The sequence below is a fragment of the Protopterus annectens genome, chromosome 1.part0 (assembly GCF_019279795.1).
Source record: "Protopterus annectens isolate FY-2018-M chromosome 1.part0, PAN1.0, whole genome shotgun sequence".
In the NCBI taxonomy this organism is placed as follows: Eukaryota; Metazoa; Chordata; order Ceratodontiformes; family Protopteridae; genus Protopterus; species Protopterus annectens.
In genome coordinates this window covers 1,278,246,643-1,278,259,821 of record NC_056725.1, presented here as the reverse complement: position 1 = coordinate 1,278,259,821, position 13,179 = coordinate 1,278,246,643, and the positions used below count along the sequence as shown (strand labels likewise).

At 39.5% G+C, this 13,179-nt stretch overlaps 1 protein-coding gene across 2 annotated transcripts in view; it reads left to right on the top strand.

Moving 5' to 3' along the window:
• Positions 1-13,179, top strand: part of ZNF532 (zinc finger protein 532) — a 700,664-nt gene that overhangs the window by 678,976 nt on the left and 8,509 nt on the right. For both annotated transcript variants that reach the window (XM_044066159.1, XM_044066160.1), the window contains exon 9: positions 2,612-2,759. In XM_044066159.1, coding sequence (XP_043922094.1) covers positions 2,612-2,759 — 148 coding nt within the window. The remainder of the gene's footprint in view (positions 1-2,611; positions 2,760-13,179) is intronic.

Genomic DNA, 13,179 nt, shown 5'->3' with positions numbered 1-13,179 from the left:
CTTCCCTGATTCTTCCAACAGGTTGGAACAAAAGTTACATTTTCTAGATGTTCATCGCCAACTTCGATATTATTTAGACAGGACTAAACAGTTCAGAAAATATGATCAGCTCTTCCTGTCTTATGCGGAAGGGAATTTGGGCCTTCCAGTTACTAAAGTGTCCCTTTCAAGATGGCTTACCTCTATAATTACCTTCATATATGAAATCAGACATCAAAAACTGCCTTCAAGACCTAGAGCTCATTCAACTAGGGCATTAGCTACATCTGTAGCTTTTCAGGACAGGCTACCAATAGATTCCATTTGTGCAGCAGCCACATGGGCTTCTCCTCATACCTTTATCTCGCATTACAAATTGGATATGGCCTCCAGAAACCGTGCCAACTTTGGTTCCACTGTTCTCAAGAGTCTGTTCCGATAAGCCACCCGGGGTAAGGTGCTAGGGACGCGGTCCCATCCAGCAAGAATGAAGGCGAGATTGACAACTTAACATTGAGAAGTTATGTACCTACCATAACGTTCCATGTTAGTTGTCTTCTTCTCGCCTTCTTTCTTGCGTCCCACCCTCCTTCCCCCTAGCCCGGACAGACCGATAGGAATTTTTGGGATCTTCCATTGGGGTTTTCCTTCCCACATGTTCTACCACCTCTATTCTCCCTTTTATGTTTGTAGTAGCTTACTTACAGGTTTATATTTAGAGGTGGGTTCCTTTTCTCTCTTCTCCATACTATGGAGACCAGAACTGCTTGGTTTTAGCTATCAAACGAGATCTGAGTAGTTACCTCCTAGCATTGTGGGATATAGGGGAGCCTCGAGCCAGTGGAATAAGCTCTCGAGCTTTAGTATTGGCCGAGTCAGAGCCGAGGATCGGCTCCGAACCCATCCAGCAAGAAAGAAGGCGAGAAGAAGACAACTAACATGGAACGTTATGGTAGGTACATAACTTCTCATATGACATGCTCACCACAACAGTGAATGTTTGCTAAGAGGTCACTGCAACAGTAGAGTTATGTACCCTCCTTCCACTTCGTGATTGCTAAGGAGCGTTGAGTAACTTTGTCATGGTTCATAGTTATTAGTTGTATTAGTGTCAACTTTTACATCCATTTTCTTATACTATTACATTATGGAACAAAGATTTCACACATGTGCGTATAGTTAGATTTGTCTACCACAAGTACACTTCCCCCTGTTGAGATTTTAGTCCTGAAAAACTGAAGAAGACACATACCAGTCTTTATATATCTGAGCATTGTGACACCTTTTTAACTACATTTTGTTGGTACAAAGATGTCATCAGCCTTCACAAAAAACTTAAAAAATACTGAAGAAGTGGCCAGACCAATTTAGCTCAGATGATGAGCAAACATAAATGTTATGATTTATTGTTAAATGAAGCCCTCAAAGATCTGTTCTTAAGGTGTCTCACTCACACAGCCGGATCATGGTCAAATGGGGACCTAGGCAGGGTAATGGTTCAGCCCTCCCCCAAAGCTCAAAATTCCTTGAAACTGTGCTGAAAGTCATAGTCTGGTAGTTGGTGAAGAGGATTCAGGTTCTTGTCTCCTGTAACCAAAGTACAGGGTTTGAACCTGAGCAAATTAACTAAGCTGCCATCCCTAACTAAGACATTTTACACAAAACGCATTACCGATGATCTTCGTGCTTTATTCCGATAACATTCCATGGGATGATCATGTGTTTAATTCTGCATGCAGAATAGAATAGAATACAAGAAGCAATCAACAGCAGATGTGTGTAGCTGCACAATGGGATGTAAATCTGCATTGTACGCAGAGGGTGTTCTTAAAGACAAACACCTTTAAAGAAGACCTGTAATTTTTTTTTTAGTTGAAAAGTAAATGTTGTGGCAGCCCAGCTGGCCAGTGGGCCCCTCCAAGCCAGAGGACCCTAGGTGACTGCCTAAATTGCCTAGTGCTGGATCTGGCTGTGCTCACACACACATGCTTTTTTATCAAAAATGTTGTGTACCCAAGTACTAGTACAGGATCAAATTTTTTTTCTTTTATTGTTTAGTCTCTCGTTAAATATAGAGTCGCCTGCAGCACTTAATTTCTAAACTAACACTCAGGAAAGATCCTGTTTAGGAATGTATTTTACTTACTGGTGCATTTTATATTTTATATTATATAGCCAAACTTAAGTTAGAAAAAAATAAGGGTGAAGTACAGCTGAGATGCTTGCATGCAGCCGGTGTGTCATGATACAGACTATAGTTCTGCAAGAGAAGATGAATGTTAAATTAAAAGTCATTAGCATGTAAACCTACATCCTCAATCTGATGTGAAAGCTAAAATTATTCACACTTTTGAAGTAGGAAAATGTACATTTATCATAATAAAGAGTGAAATAAAGAATATCATATCATTTGCTGGTATTTTTATTCTGGCTGCTAGTTTGGATGTGTATCTGTAGTAACATATGGAATAGTCACTGACAGGCTGGAAGATTAGTACTAAGGACTTTTATTTTTTTTTTCTGTTACTATGTATTTTAAACAATATTGTGCAAGTATGTGACGTTGGCTAAATAATACTAAAATGCTTGTAGGTAATTTTTATAATTGTTGTACTTTTCTGTTTCAAATTAGGCACTGTACCGATTCAAAGCGTACCTTCAGTAAACGACTGATGCTAGAAAAGCATATTCAACTCATGCATGGCATTAAGGATCCCGATGTAAAGGAAATGGCAGAAACAACTACTTTAGAAGAAACACCATTAATAGAGGATCCTAAGGTAAAGCTGTGAATTAATTTATTTTGTGAAGCAGAAAGCTTCATTTGGGATATATTTTTCATCACTGGTGAATATTATTTGTATGCATTTGACATTAGTTGCATTTTCATTACTCATGGGAAGTTATTTTTTATTAAATAATGGTACTATTGTATCTAAAAGTTAAGTTTTACCACTCTATATGTTTTTTATTTAAATAGAGTAGTCTGGAGATAACTTTTGTCTGCTTCCACTTAAGTTTATTTTGTTGGGTGCAGAAATGCCTTATGAATGTTTTTTTTTTTTTTTGCCACAGGCCTTATTGAGAAACCTTTATATTAGGTTAATGACTTGATATGGAATAAAGGGCTTCAGCCTCGATTTCTGGTAACAAGAAGGCTCTTGCTTTTTAACACATCAGCTCGTTTCTCATTATATCACTGCTGCAGTAGCCTTATCTACATGGATTATATCCTGTCTGGATATCCTAGACAGCTTCCAAAGATTAAGTGCACATTCCATATGCCTAGACCATTGATAAATTGAGCTAGGTAGAGGAAAATCAGTTGCCTGGCTTCCAAACCTTTCTTTCTCACTGAAGATACACCTCTTGCAGGCTTTTGAGGATCGATGGTCAACTAGTGCTTCTCCATTATTGGGCAAATCAGTTTGAGGATAAAACTTTCCCCAGTTAATTTTACAACTAAACAGTACTTGGGGGTTCACATGACAATCTTTGTCAGTTAAAGAAGCATGTTTTGTATTACTTTTAGTGTAAACGTTTGTTTTTTTCGAGTATACTCTAATTTGCATTGATAAATAGATTTACTCATTGTTTCTAGGGTCTGAGACAAGTGTGTTTCATGCTTGTCTTGGTGTACTTTTGGTCTTGACACTTGCTATTTATCAGTTGCTGCTGTCATGCGTGTCCGGGTTTCACGCTTCTTTCTCAGCTTTACCATGGAACAGGTTCCTCATTTCTTTTCCTCCTTCTGGTCACAGAAAGAGGAAAGTTTCCAGACGGCTTTAACTTCTTCAGCATGCTACTACTTTGCTTCGGACACAGATTGGTGACCCTGCAGTGCCCTTTTTAGGTTCTTCAGCTTACTCATCATCTTTCTTTTTTTTTTTCCTGTGGTGAAATCCTTTCAGCCACCATAGACGTGGAGTTAGAAATGCAGCTGTTAGAGTGACCTTGATGGGCATGGGAAAACCACTCTTGTTGGTCTCAGAAGAAGAGTTAGGAATGCTTTTCTGCCTAGCTGGACTAAGATGCCTGCTTCCCGTGGTAATGTCACAGACGTAAGTCTGAGTGGGTAATGCCATTTTGCATTAGTTGTGTACATTGCAATATGCAATTTCTAAGTTCCTTTGTGTAACTAAAGAAGGATTTATAGTTATGTTTGGCTTTTGATGCCATTGGAGTTCATAGTCAGCTTTGGTCTTCTGATGGTCTTTTTGCTTGTCTGTAATGTGTGTAGGTTTGCTAAGGGACATCATTTTTTTGTTATAGAGATTGTTTATAGTGTTGGAGCACCAAGGTGGTTTATTTTTAAATTTCCCATTATGTTTAGTTCTAGTTGGGCCTGGTAGATCTATTTTTTAATGTGGGAGTAGAGTTCAGATGAAAAAACAACTGACGCTTTAGGGGAGTGGTGACATTGCACATAAATTTAGATAGCTCATTATAGAATTTAAGCAAGTTTGCATGTTTAATGTTCTTGAATACAGAATTGTTTACCATTCTAGGGTTAGTGACATCAAAAGAGAAGATTACTGATTTGTGGTCTGACTTAATCATGGCTGGAATTTGGAACCTGTCTTAGGGGGGAGTGCAGGCAGTGTTATTAAATACCAGGTCCAGAGTGTTCTGGCTCACAGTGGACTGGTTAACTGTTCCTAAGGAGTTGTTTATTAGGGGAAATTTATAAAATTAATGCAAAGTGTACACAAAACCTTTTTATATTTAGAAATTACCCTAACATGGTACTGCATGGTGTTCTAGCACAAAGACATGCAGCACTGCGTAGGACTGGCTCTGCATATGTGCAGAATGATAATGAGGCAGCCTGACGGGGGAAGCATGTCCTAATTAGCCAGGTGCTTTCTCCCCAGGACCTGCCTTCAGGAAAGCTTTTACATGACCAAAAATTCAAAATGTTCCTTGGCCATATAGATCAGCACTGCCCACCCAACCACATTGTGTTAGTGAACACAACTGTACTATGGGATTCAGGGGTTGGGGGAAAACATTAGACTGACAAAACATACCAAACCATCACTTGGAAACAGGAAGAAACCATCAGATGTTCATCATATTGATCACTGCTTCAGTAACCTTAGCTATATGAGGTTATGTCCTACATAAGATATAACAGCTGGCCAGCTTCCAAAGCTTCAGGGCACTCTTCAAAGTACTGTCAGTCAGCTTGAGCTGAGCTGACTAAAAAGACAGGTTTGGACACCAAGCCCTTCAGAGCTTTCGTTCGCTGAAGGTTTTCAAGGATAAATGGTGGACTTGTTCTGTTCCTTTGCTGGGCAGAAAACGTTCCCTTTAAGGAAAAATTGTTTGCTTACTAACACTGTCCTGTTTGAGAATGTTATTTTAAAGCTAATAGTTTTTTTTAATGGATTGTCTCGAGACTGTATTGTACTTTTAAATGAGAGTGCTGTTTTTTGCTGTCAGTTTAAGACTTGCTTAAAGTAATTGAAAACATTTTTTTCCTGTGGAGAAATTGTGTTTACTTTACTTTTTGGGGCTTGCAAAAGTGTTTTAAAGTGCTTTTTATTGTGTCTTTATGTGAAAACTTATTCAATTTAAAGACTTTTTAGTATTAGCCGTTTGCTGCTTGTTTTCTCCAGGAAAAAAGGCACAATTTTTGTCTTGTCCATAGAACAAACTGTTGGTATCACAGTTAGTCCTTCTTCCAGCCTCAAAGAGAAAAAGTTAAGCAAACCGCCATTTTGCCACCACAGCAGGGTAACAGTTTGCCTCAGCTGCAAGTGGGTGACTGCTGTGGCCATCAGTTGCACCTTAGACCAGTCATCTTTTATCCCAGATCCCTCTGATGTAGCAACTACAGCCACTATGGACCAGTTGTTAGCCACGTCCCCTGCAACTGTTGGGATTGTATCAGTGGGAAAGGGAAAGGCTACTCTTGTTGGTCCTGGGAGAGAGCGAGAATAGGAAAGGCTTCCCTTTTTAATCAGAATCTTGTGCCCATCCCTGGGGATGCCACTGTTGCCTTTAATAACACTGTTGGCCCCATTTTTCCTGTCAGAAAGAAACAGAAAACTAAACATGCATTTACCTCTCCTTAAATTTCCTTTAACATAAGTAATCTACTGGTTCTGGCTCAGGGTATAATTCAGGCTATTGATAATTCTTATAAAATACTCTTTGGTAAAAGAAAGAGGGATACCTCTTTTCCTGAAGACGTTCAAGATTCTAAATTTGGATAGGAAGATGAAGGAGCAGATATGGAGTTTTATTCTCAGATTTCTGATTCAGACTCAGAAGAGAGCTCAGTTTCTGAATCCTCCTGTGGGGGTTTCACTTTCTCTGACACTACTTTTAGAATATGCCAGTGTTTCAGTGAGAGAACACTTGAGTTTTCTCATTCCCTCAGAAAATACTATGAGCTGTTACAGAAGAAATTTCCAGAACCTTCACCCATTCCTGAAGTTCTGTTAGTTTTGATGGATGTGTCAGTTACTGACTGCTGTTTTTCTGATATTCAGCCTGCTGCCCCTCAAAAGGCAGATATAATGTTTAAATTTACTCTAATCCAACTCTTTCTGATAAGGATGGGAAGATTATTGATAAGTATGGGGAAAAGTGTATGCTTCTGCAACTTTTACTTTCAGAATTTTGAATTGTTGAGCTAACATGTTAAAGTTTGTGTTAACATGTTAAAGTTTGTTCTGCTGGTGTAAGTATGAAGAATGTTTTGCCTGCAGTTTCTTCTTGTGAGGAAAAATATGCTTTAAATAATTTAGTTACTTCTGCTGTACAAGTCACCACTCATTGTTTGCTGTCTGTATGACTCAGTTGATACTTTTACCAGGGCTGTGGCCACTGGTACTACTTTTAAGGAGGTTTGCTTGGCTGCATTCCCAGAACCTTCCAGATGATGATAAAAATGAGATTTTAAATTCTCCCTTGGATATTTAGTTTTTGGCCCCTCCGTTACAGAGATGATAAAAGTGTGATGAAAGGGGCAAGCTGATCCACAAAATCTAAGATTTTTCATCCTTTTTTTTCCAAATTGCCCAAGGAATTTTCTTTCTCATTCAGTTTTGTCAAAAAACAGAATAAACAGTCTCAGCAGAATTCAGGTAAAGAAGTTTAAGAAGAAGTGGCAAGGAGGTTACAAAAAGAAGTCTTAAACCTCCCAAAACCAAAGACACTCCAAGTATGGATGACTGTTCATGAGACCTTATGACCTCCTCCCACCCTGGCCCTCTTTCTCTTTCAGAAAGTCTGAATCTCCATTTTTTTCTCTGGCAACAGATTGTGGCCCTTATCAGGGTTACAAATAGCAATGGGAGGAAATTCCTCCTTTCCACAGGGTCATTCCTCATCTTGCTGATCAGCTTCATCCTGTTCTTTGTCACATTCTGTCCCAAGGAGCGATAGAACCACTTCATCCTTCCCAGGTGGGGAAGGGTTTTATTCAAGGGTGTTCATAGTCCCAAATAAAGAAAAATGCTTGGAGACCAGCTCTGGATCTTTCTTTCCTAAACCTGTTTGTGATAACACCCACATTCAAAATGGTGTCCCAGGCTGTGTCATACGCGAGCTCCAAAAGGAATTAACCCCGCATCTTAATACCCTATTCAGTCTCAGCCTCTCCACAGGATATGTGCCCATAGAATGGCGCACAACAATGGTGGTCCCGCTACACAAGGGTGGGGCCACAACTGACCCTGGGAACTACCAACCAATAAGCCTGACCAGTCTGATCTGTAAGGCTATGGAGCGAATCATTATGGAACTCATAAATGGAGAGATTGGGAACCTCCAGTCGCTGGACCCCACACAGTTCGGCTTCGTCAAGGGCAGATCATGCCTCCTGAACCTGGTAGATTTCTTTGAGACAGTTACTCAGGCTATAGATAAAGGAAAGGAGGTACACACGGCTTACCTTGACCCTGCTAAAGCATTTGATACCATTCCCCATTCAGGTATTATTGATAAGCTCACCAGCCTGGGCATAAACCCTTATGTCACAAGATGGATCGCAAACTGGCTCTCAGAAAGATCCCGTAAGGTAAGAGTAGCGGGATCTATGTCCAAATCCAGACCAGTAACGAGTGGTGTGCCTCAGGGCTCTGTCCTGGGGCCCCTCCTGTTTGGCATATACTTCTCAGAAGTACAGGCAAGCACGGAAGGGATGTGGCTGACTAAGTTTGCGGACGACTGCAAACTGGGTGCTATAATAGAGTCTCCGGCCGACATGGAGGTCCTCCAGAAGGGCCTAAATGAGACTGATGCGTGGTGTCAAAGCCATGGTCTCAAGCTAAATGCAAAAAAATGCGTAATAATCCCCTTTGGAAAAAGAGTACCCGCAAACTACAACATAGGAGGTAATCCCCTGAAATCTGAAGAAGAAATAAGGGATCTAGGGACCCAAGTAGATAGTCAGCTTTCCTTTGATAACCATGTTGCCAAAGTGGTTAGAAAATCCTTCTGTGTGACCCATCTGATCACGAAAGGGTTCGCATCAAGATCTAAGGATGTAATGGTGCCCCTCTACTCTTCCCTCGTCAGACCCATTATTGAGTACAATGCACCAATTGGAATGTACCTGGCTAGACATCTCCAGCAGCTGGAGAGACCACAGAGGTACCTAACCAAGAGGATTACTGGCCTCAAACAGTTGCCCTATGCAGCACGATTGAAAAAGCTAAGACTGTTCTCTGTTGCATACCGCTTTCTCAGAGGCGATCTCTGTCTAACGTACAGAGCCATGTCCAACCCAGAATTGTTGAACATGCTCCATCTTAGCAAAACCAAATCTACTTGAGCTACGCTCTAGGGATATAAACCTCAACACAACAATGAATAGAACATGCTGGAGGGATAGATTCCCTTCGCAGAGACTTCCCTTGCTATGGAACAGGGTCCCGATCTACATAAGACAGAGCCCCTCACTATCACTCTTCAAGAGGAACCTTGATGAGTGGATGGGTAACAGAAAGTTCACACCGGGGATCACACCAACAGCACTACTAGATAGGGGCCAAGGGTACTAGCTGCTAGTACAAGGGTCTAGGGAACTACTAAAGGGGCGGTGAATACCGCACAACGTGGCTGGGCTAATATATGCCTTCAGGCAGATAGCCCAGTACCAACCTATGAACCTATGTCACTTCACAACCTTTTCCCCTCTTCTTCCTTTTTCAAGTTGTGTGGTAACACTAGACTTAAAAGATGCTTGTCATCGCATGCCTATTCATCCAAACTTCAGATGTTTCCTTAAGGTTTTTGTTTGTCTGGATCACATTATCAACTGCCTTAACCCTTTGGACTAGCCACTGTACCAAGAGTGTTCACAAAGTGTCTAGCTCCAGTTAGAGCTCATTGCAGAATACCACATTTGTAGACGACTTGCTTATCTTTGCAGAATCTTATTTGAAATGTCAGGAATCTCTCTCTCTCTTGGGTGAGAGATCTCTTGCACAAGCTGGGATTCCAAGAGAACATTCAAAAGTCTTTCTTGACTGCCTCACATAAGATTGTGTTCCTGGGATGTCAACTAGACACCTCAGTTCAAAGAACTTTTCTTCCACAGGAAACATATATCTTTATTTAGATCTATTTCTAAGTGTTTCTACTCTGATTTCATTCACTGCAAGGGAATACCTCAGTATTTTGGGTTTCATGTCATTTATGATTTTCATGATATGGAAAAGCCAACAAAATGATGAAGAAGTAAGGCAGATAATTCAAACATTTAATATTCCAGTACAGTAAAAAGCAAGTGGGTAAGCGCTTTCATATCCATATGATGCATCAACAGACCTCATAATAGATTAACATCACTTCCTACTTTTATATACATCACATCCTATTAATCAATTAGATGAAGGTAATAAAATCCCTTAATCTTGTCTTGTATGCTAATTTATATATAAAAAACTTTAATGTCCAAGAAGCATATTTAAAATTCTAAAATATATATGCATTTTTTTTCAAAGTGCATATGTATTATGCAAAATGCTATCAATGTAACTAAGAGACTCCTTATTATGCTAAAACAGTAAAATTCTGTTTTTTAAACCTCCTGGCTGCTAAGTAAGGCTTGATTGAGGCCCTGTCATTCAAACCTGGGGCTCGATCAGCCTGTAGTTCAACTATCCACTTTAGTTCACTTTGTTCTATTGCATTTTTCACATCACCCAAGTGTGGATTCAACATAATATATTGTATTGCCAAAAATTAAAAACTATGAGCTTCATAAGATATAATGTGTTTAGCAAACGCACTTCTTTCACCATCTTTATTACGAAAAGCAGCCAGGTGTTCCCTTACTCTTTCACGTAAATATCTGTTAGTCATACCCACATAAAATGACTTACATTCCTTACATATTGCTAAATTAATAAGATTTTTTGTAGTACAAGTAGCCTCGACTTTAAAATCATATACAACCTGAGTGACTGGATGAACAAATCTATTATTCAAACTTAGAACATCACATATATTACATTTATTACATGGTTTTAAACTTCCTGTAGCATTGCTATGCTGTTTTCGGTCATTAGGATGGCATAATAGCCTTTTTAAATTTTTCTTATTTTTGAAACCAAAAAAAGGCACATTACCTATCAGTTCTTTTACGTCTCCATCAGATCGTAAAATGGACCAATTCTTGGTTACAATGTCACGAATCATATTAAAATTACTAGAATGTTGTAACCTAACCGGTATTGCTTGCTTCCCATACTCTGTCTTCTTATAACTATGTTGGTACTTATATAAATTACTATGTCCAGGTACATCCATGTTATTAAGCATATATGGTTTAGCTGTGGTATTTCTTAAATCTCTGACTTGTGCAAACCCTTCTTCAATTTCTTTGGGAGAATAGTTACGTTCAAGAAGACCTTGTCTAAACTTATCCATATCAGTATTAAACTTATCATCATCTTTATCTATCCTTGAGATCCATATACATTGCCCCTTTATGATATTTTTGTAAATATGGGATGGATGCATGCTATCCCTTGGTAGTATTTTATTCCTACAACATGGTTTCCTATATAATTGTGTAGAAAAATTACCATGTTCATCTTTATCTATTGTTATATCAAGGAAATTTATCCTATTTGTTGATATCACATAAGTAAATTTCAGAAAGCTTGTACTAACATTTAGGTAAGTTATAAATTCTTCTAGTTGTTCATTTGACCCAATCCATAAAAGAAAAAGGTCATCAACAAATCTTTTATAGAGAAAAATCTTATCTCTATAGGCATCGCGTTCAAGAAGATTACTTTCCTCCCAGTATGATAGAACTAAATTAGCGTAGCTGTTAGCACACGATGTGCCCATAGCTAAGCCTAGTGGTTGTAAATAATAACTCCCATCAAACAGAAAAACGTTGTTCTCTAAAATGAGTTCTGTTAACATGCATATGAGATCTGTATGGATCTCATCATAGCTATTGTTAGTACACAAATATTTCTTCAAAGTGTCTATGCCATAACTGTGAAGTATCACTGTAAACATAGAATTTATGTCTAATGTGACCAACAAACAGTCCTTCAATTCTTGTTCATGACCCATCACTGAATGAGAGAGGTCACATATGAATTGCTTAGTGTCCCTCAACACGTCTTGATTTCTCAAGAACTGGTCTCAGATATTTCTCTACGTATACTGACATGGGGTGAGTAACCCATCCTTGTCCTGAGACTATTGGTCTAAAGGACGGGTTCTGAGCATCCTTATGCAATTTCGGTTGACCTTGTAAGACAGAAACAACAGGATTAAGCACTAATAAATAATCTAACAACTGTTTTGAAATTATCTTACTTAGAAAGCAGTCATTTAAAGTCTTAAAAACATAACTACAAAGTAAATCTATATCCAAGAGTGTTACAGTCTTATAAACAGTCTCATTACTTAGTAAATCTAACATAGAATTCCTATAAAAGTCAGCATTTAAAATAACAATACCCCCTACCTTATCCGCTGGACAGATGGATATGGAAGCATCATTCTAGAACTCATTAAGTGCTTTATATTCATTCTTATTCAAGTTATGAAACTTCTTATATGTATGTTTAATATCTGACACCATACCGTGTTTAATTTCCATTTCGCAGACTTTACAGAAAGTTTCTAACACTACATTTAATTCAGGCACATAAACACTCGTTCTCTTAAACATATCCCTAGGCCCATCATCTTTCAGCATAATCTTAAGCATGACGTTATGAGCAAAACTTTTAATGTCCAAAATGGTATTTACATACTCAGTCTCAGGAAGCTGCTACTTGGTCCTCTGTACATACTTTTACAAAGCACTGTAACTGGCTTCCTTCTCTAGGTCTAGATCATGCCTTGCTAGGACCATTCTCCTGGGGTTCCTGGACCATTCTTCTTCCACCTCCCCAATATAGTTAGCTAGGGTCTTCTTCTTCTTTCGGCTGCTCCCATTAGGGGTCACCACAGCAGATCAACTGTTTCCATTTCTTCCTGTGCTCTGCATCTTGCTCTGTCACACCAACCGCCTGCATGTCCTCTCTCACCACATCCATAAACCTTATCTTAGGCCTTCCTCTTTTCCTGTTACCTGGCAGTTTTATCCTTAGCATCTTTTTCCCAATATACTCTGCATCCCTCCTCAGCACATGTCCAAACCAATGTAATCTTGCTTCTCTGGCTTTGTCTCCAAACCTTCCTACCTGGGCTGACCCTCTAATATACTTATTCCTAATCCTGTCCATCCTTGTCACACCCAGTGCAAATCTTAACATCTTCAACTCTGCCACGTCAAGCTCTGACTCCTGCCTTTTTGTCAGTGCCACTGTCTCCAACCCGTATAACATAGCTGGTCTCACTACCCTCTTGTAGACCTTCCCTTTCACTCTTACTGGTACTCGTCTATCACAAATCACTCCTGACACTCTTCTCCACTCACTCCATCCTGCCTGTACTGTCTTCTTCACCTCTCTTCCACACTCACCATTACTCTGAACTGTTGATCCCAAGTACTTAAACTCATTCACCTTCGCCACCTCTAATCCCTGCATCCTCACCATTCCTCTGTCCTCCCTCTCATTCACACACATATATTCTGTCTTAGTCCTGCTGACCTTCATTCCACTTCTCTCTAGAGCATATCTCCTCCTCTCCAGGGTCTCCTCCACCTGTTCGCTACTCTCACTACAGTTCACAATGTCATCTGCAAACATCATAGTCCACGGG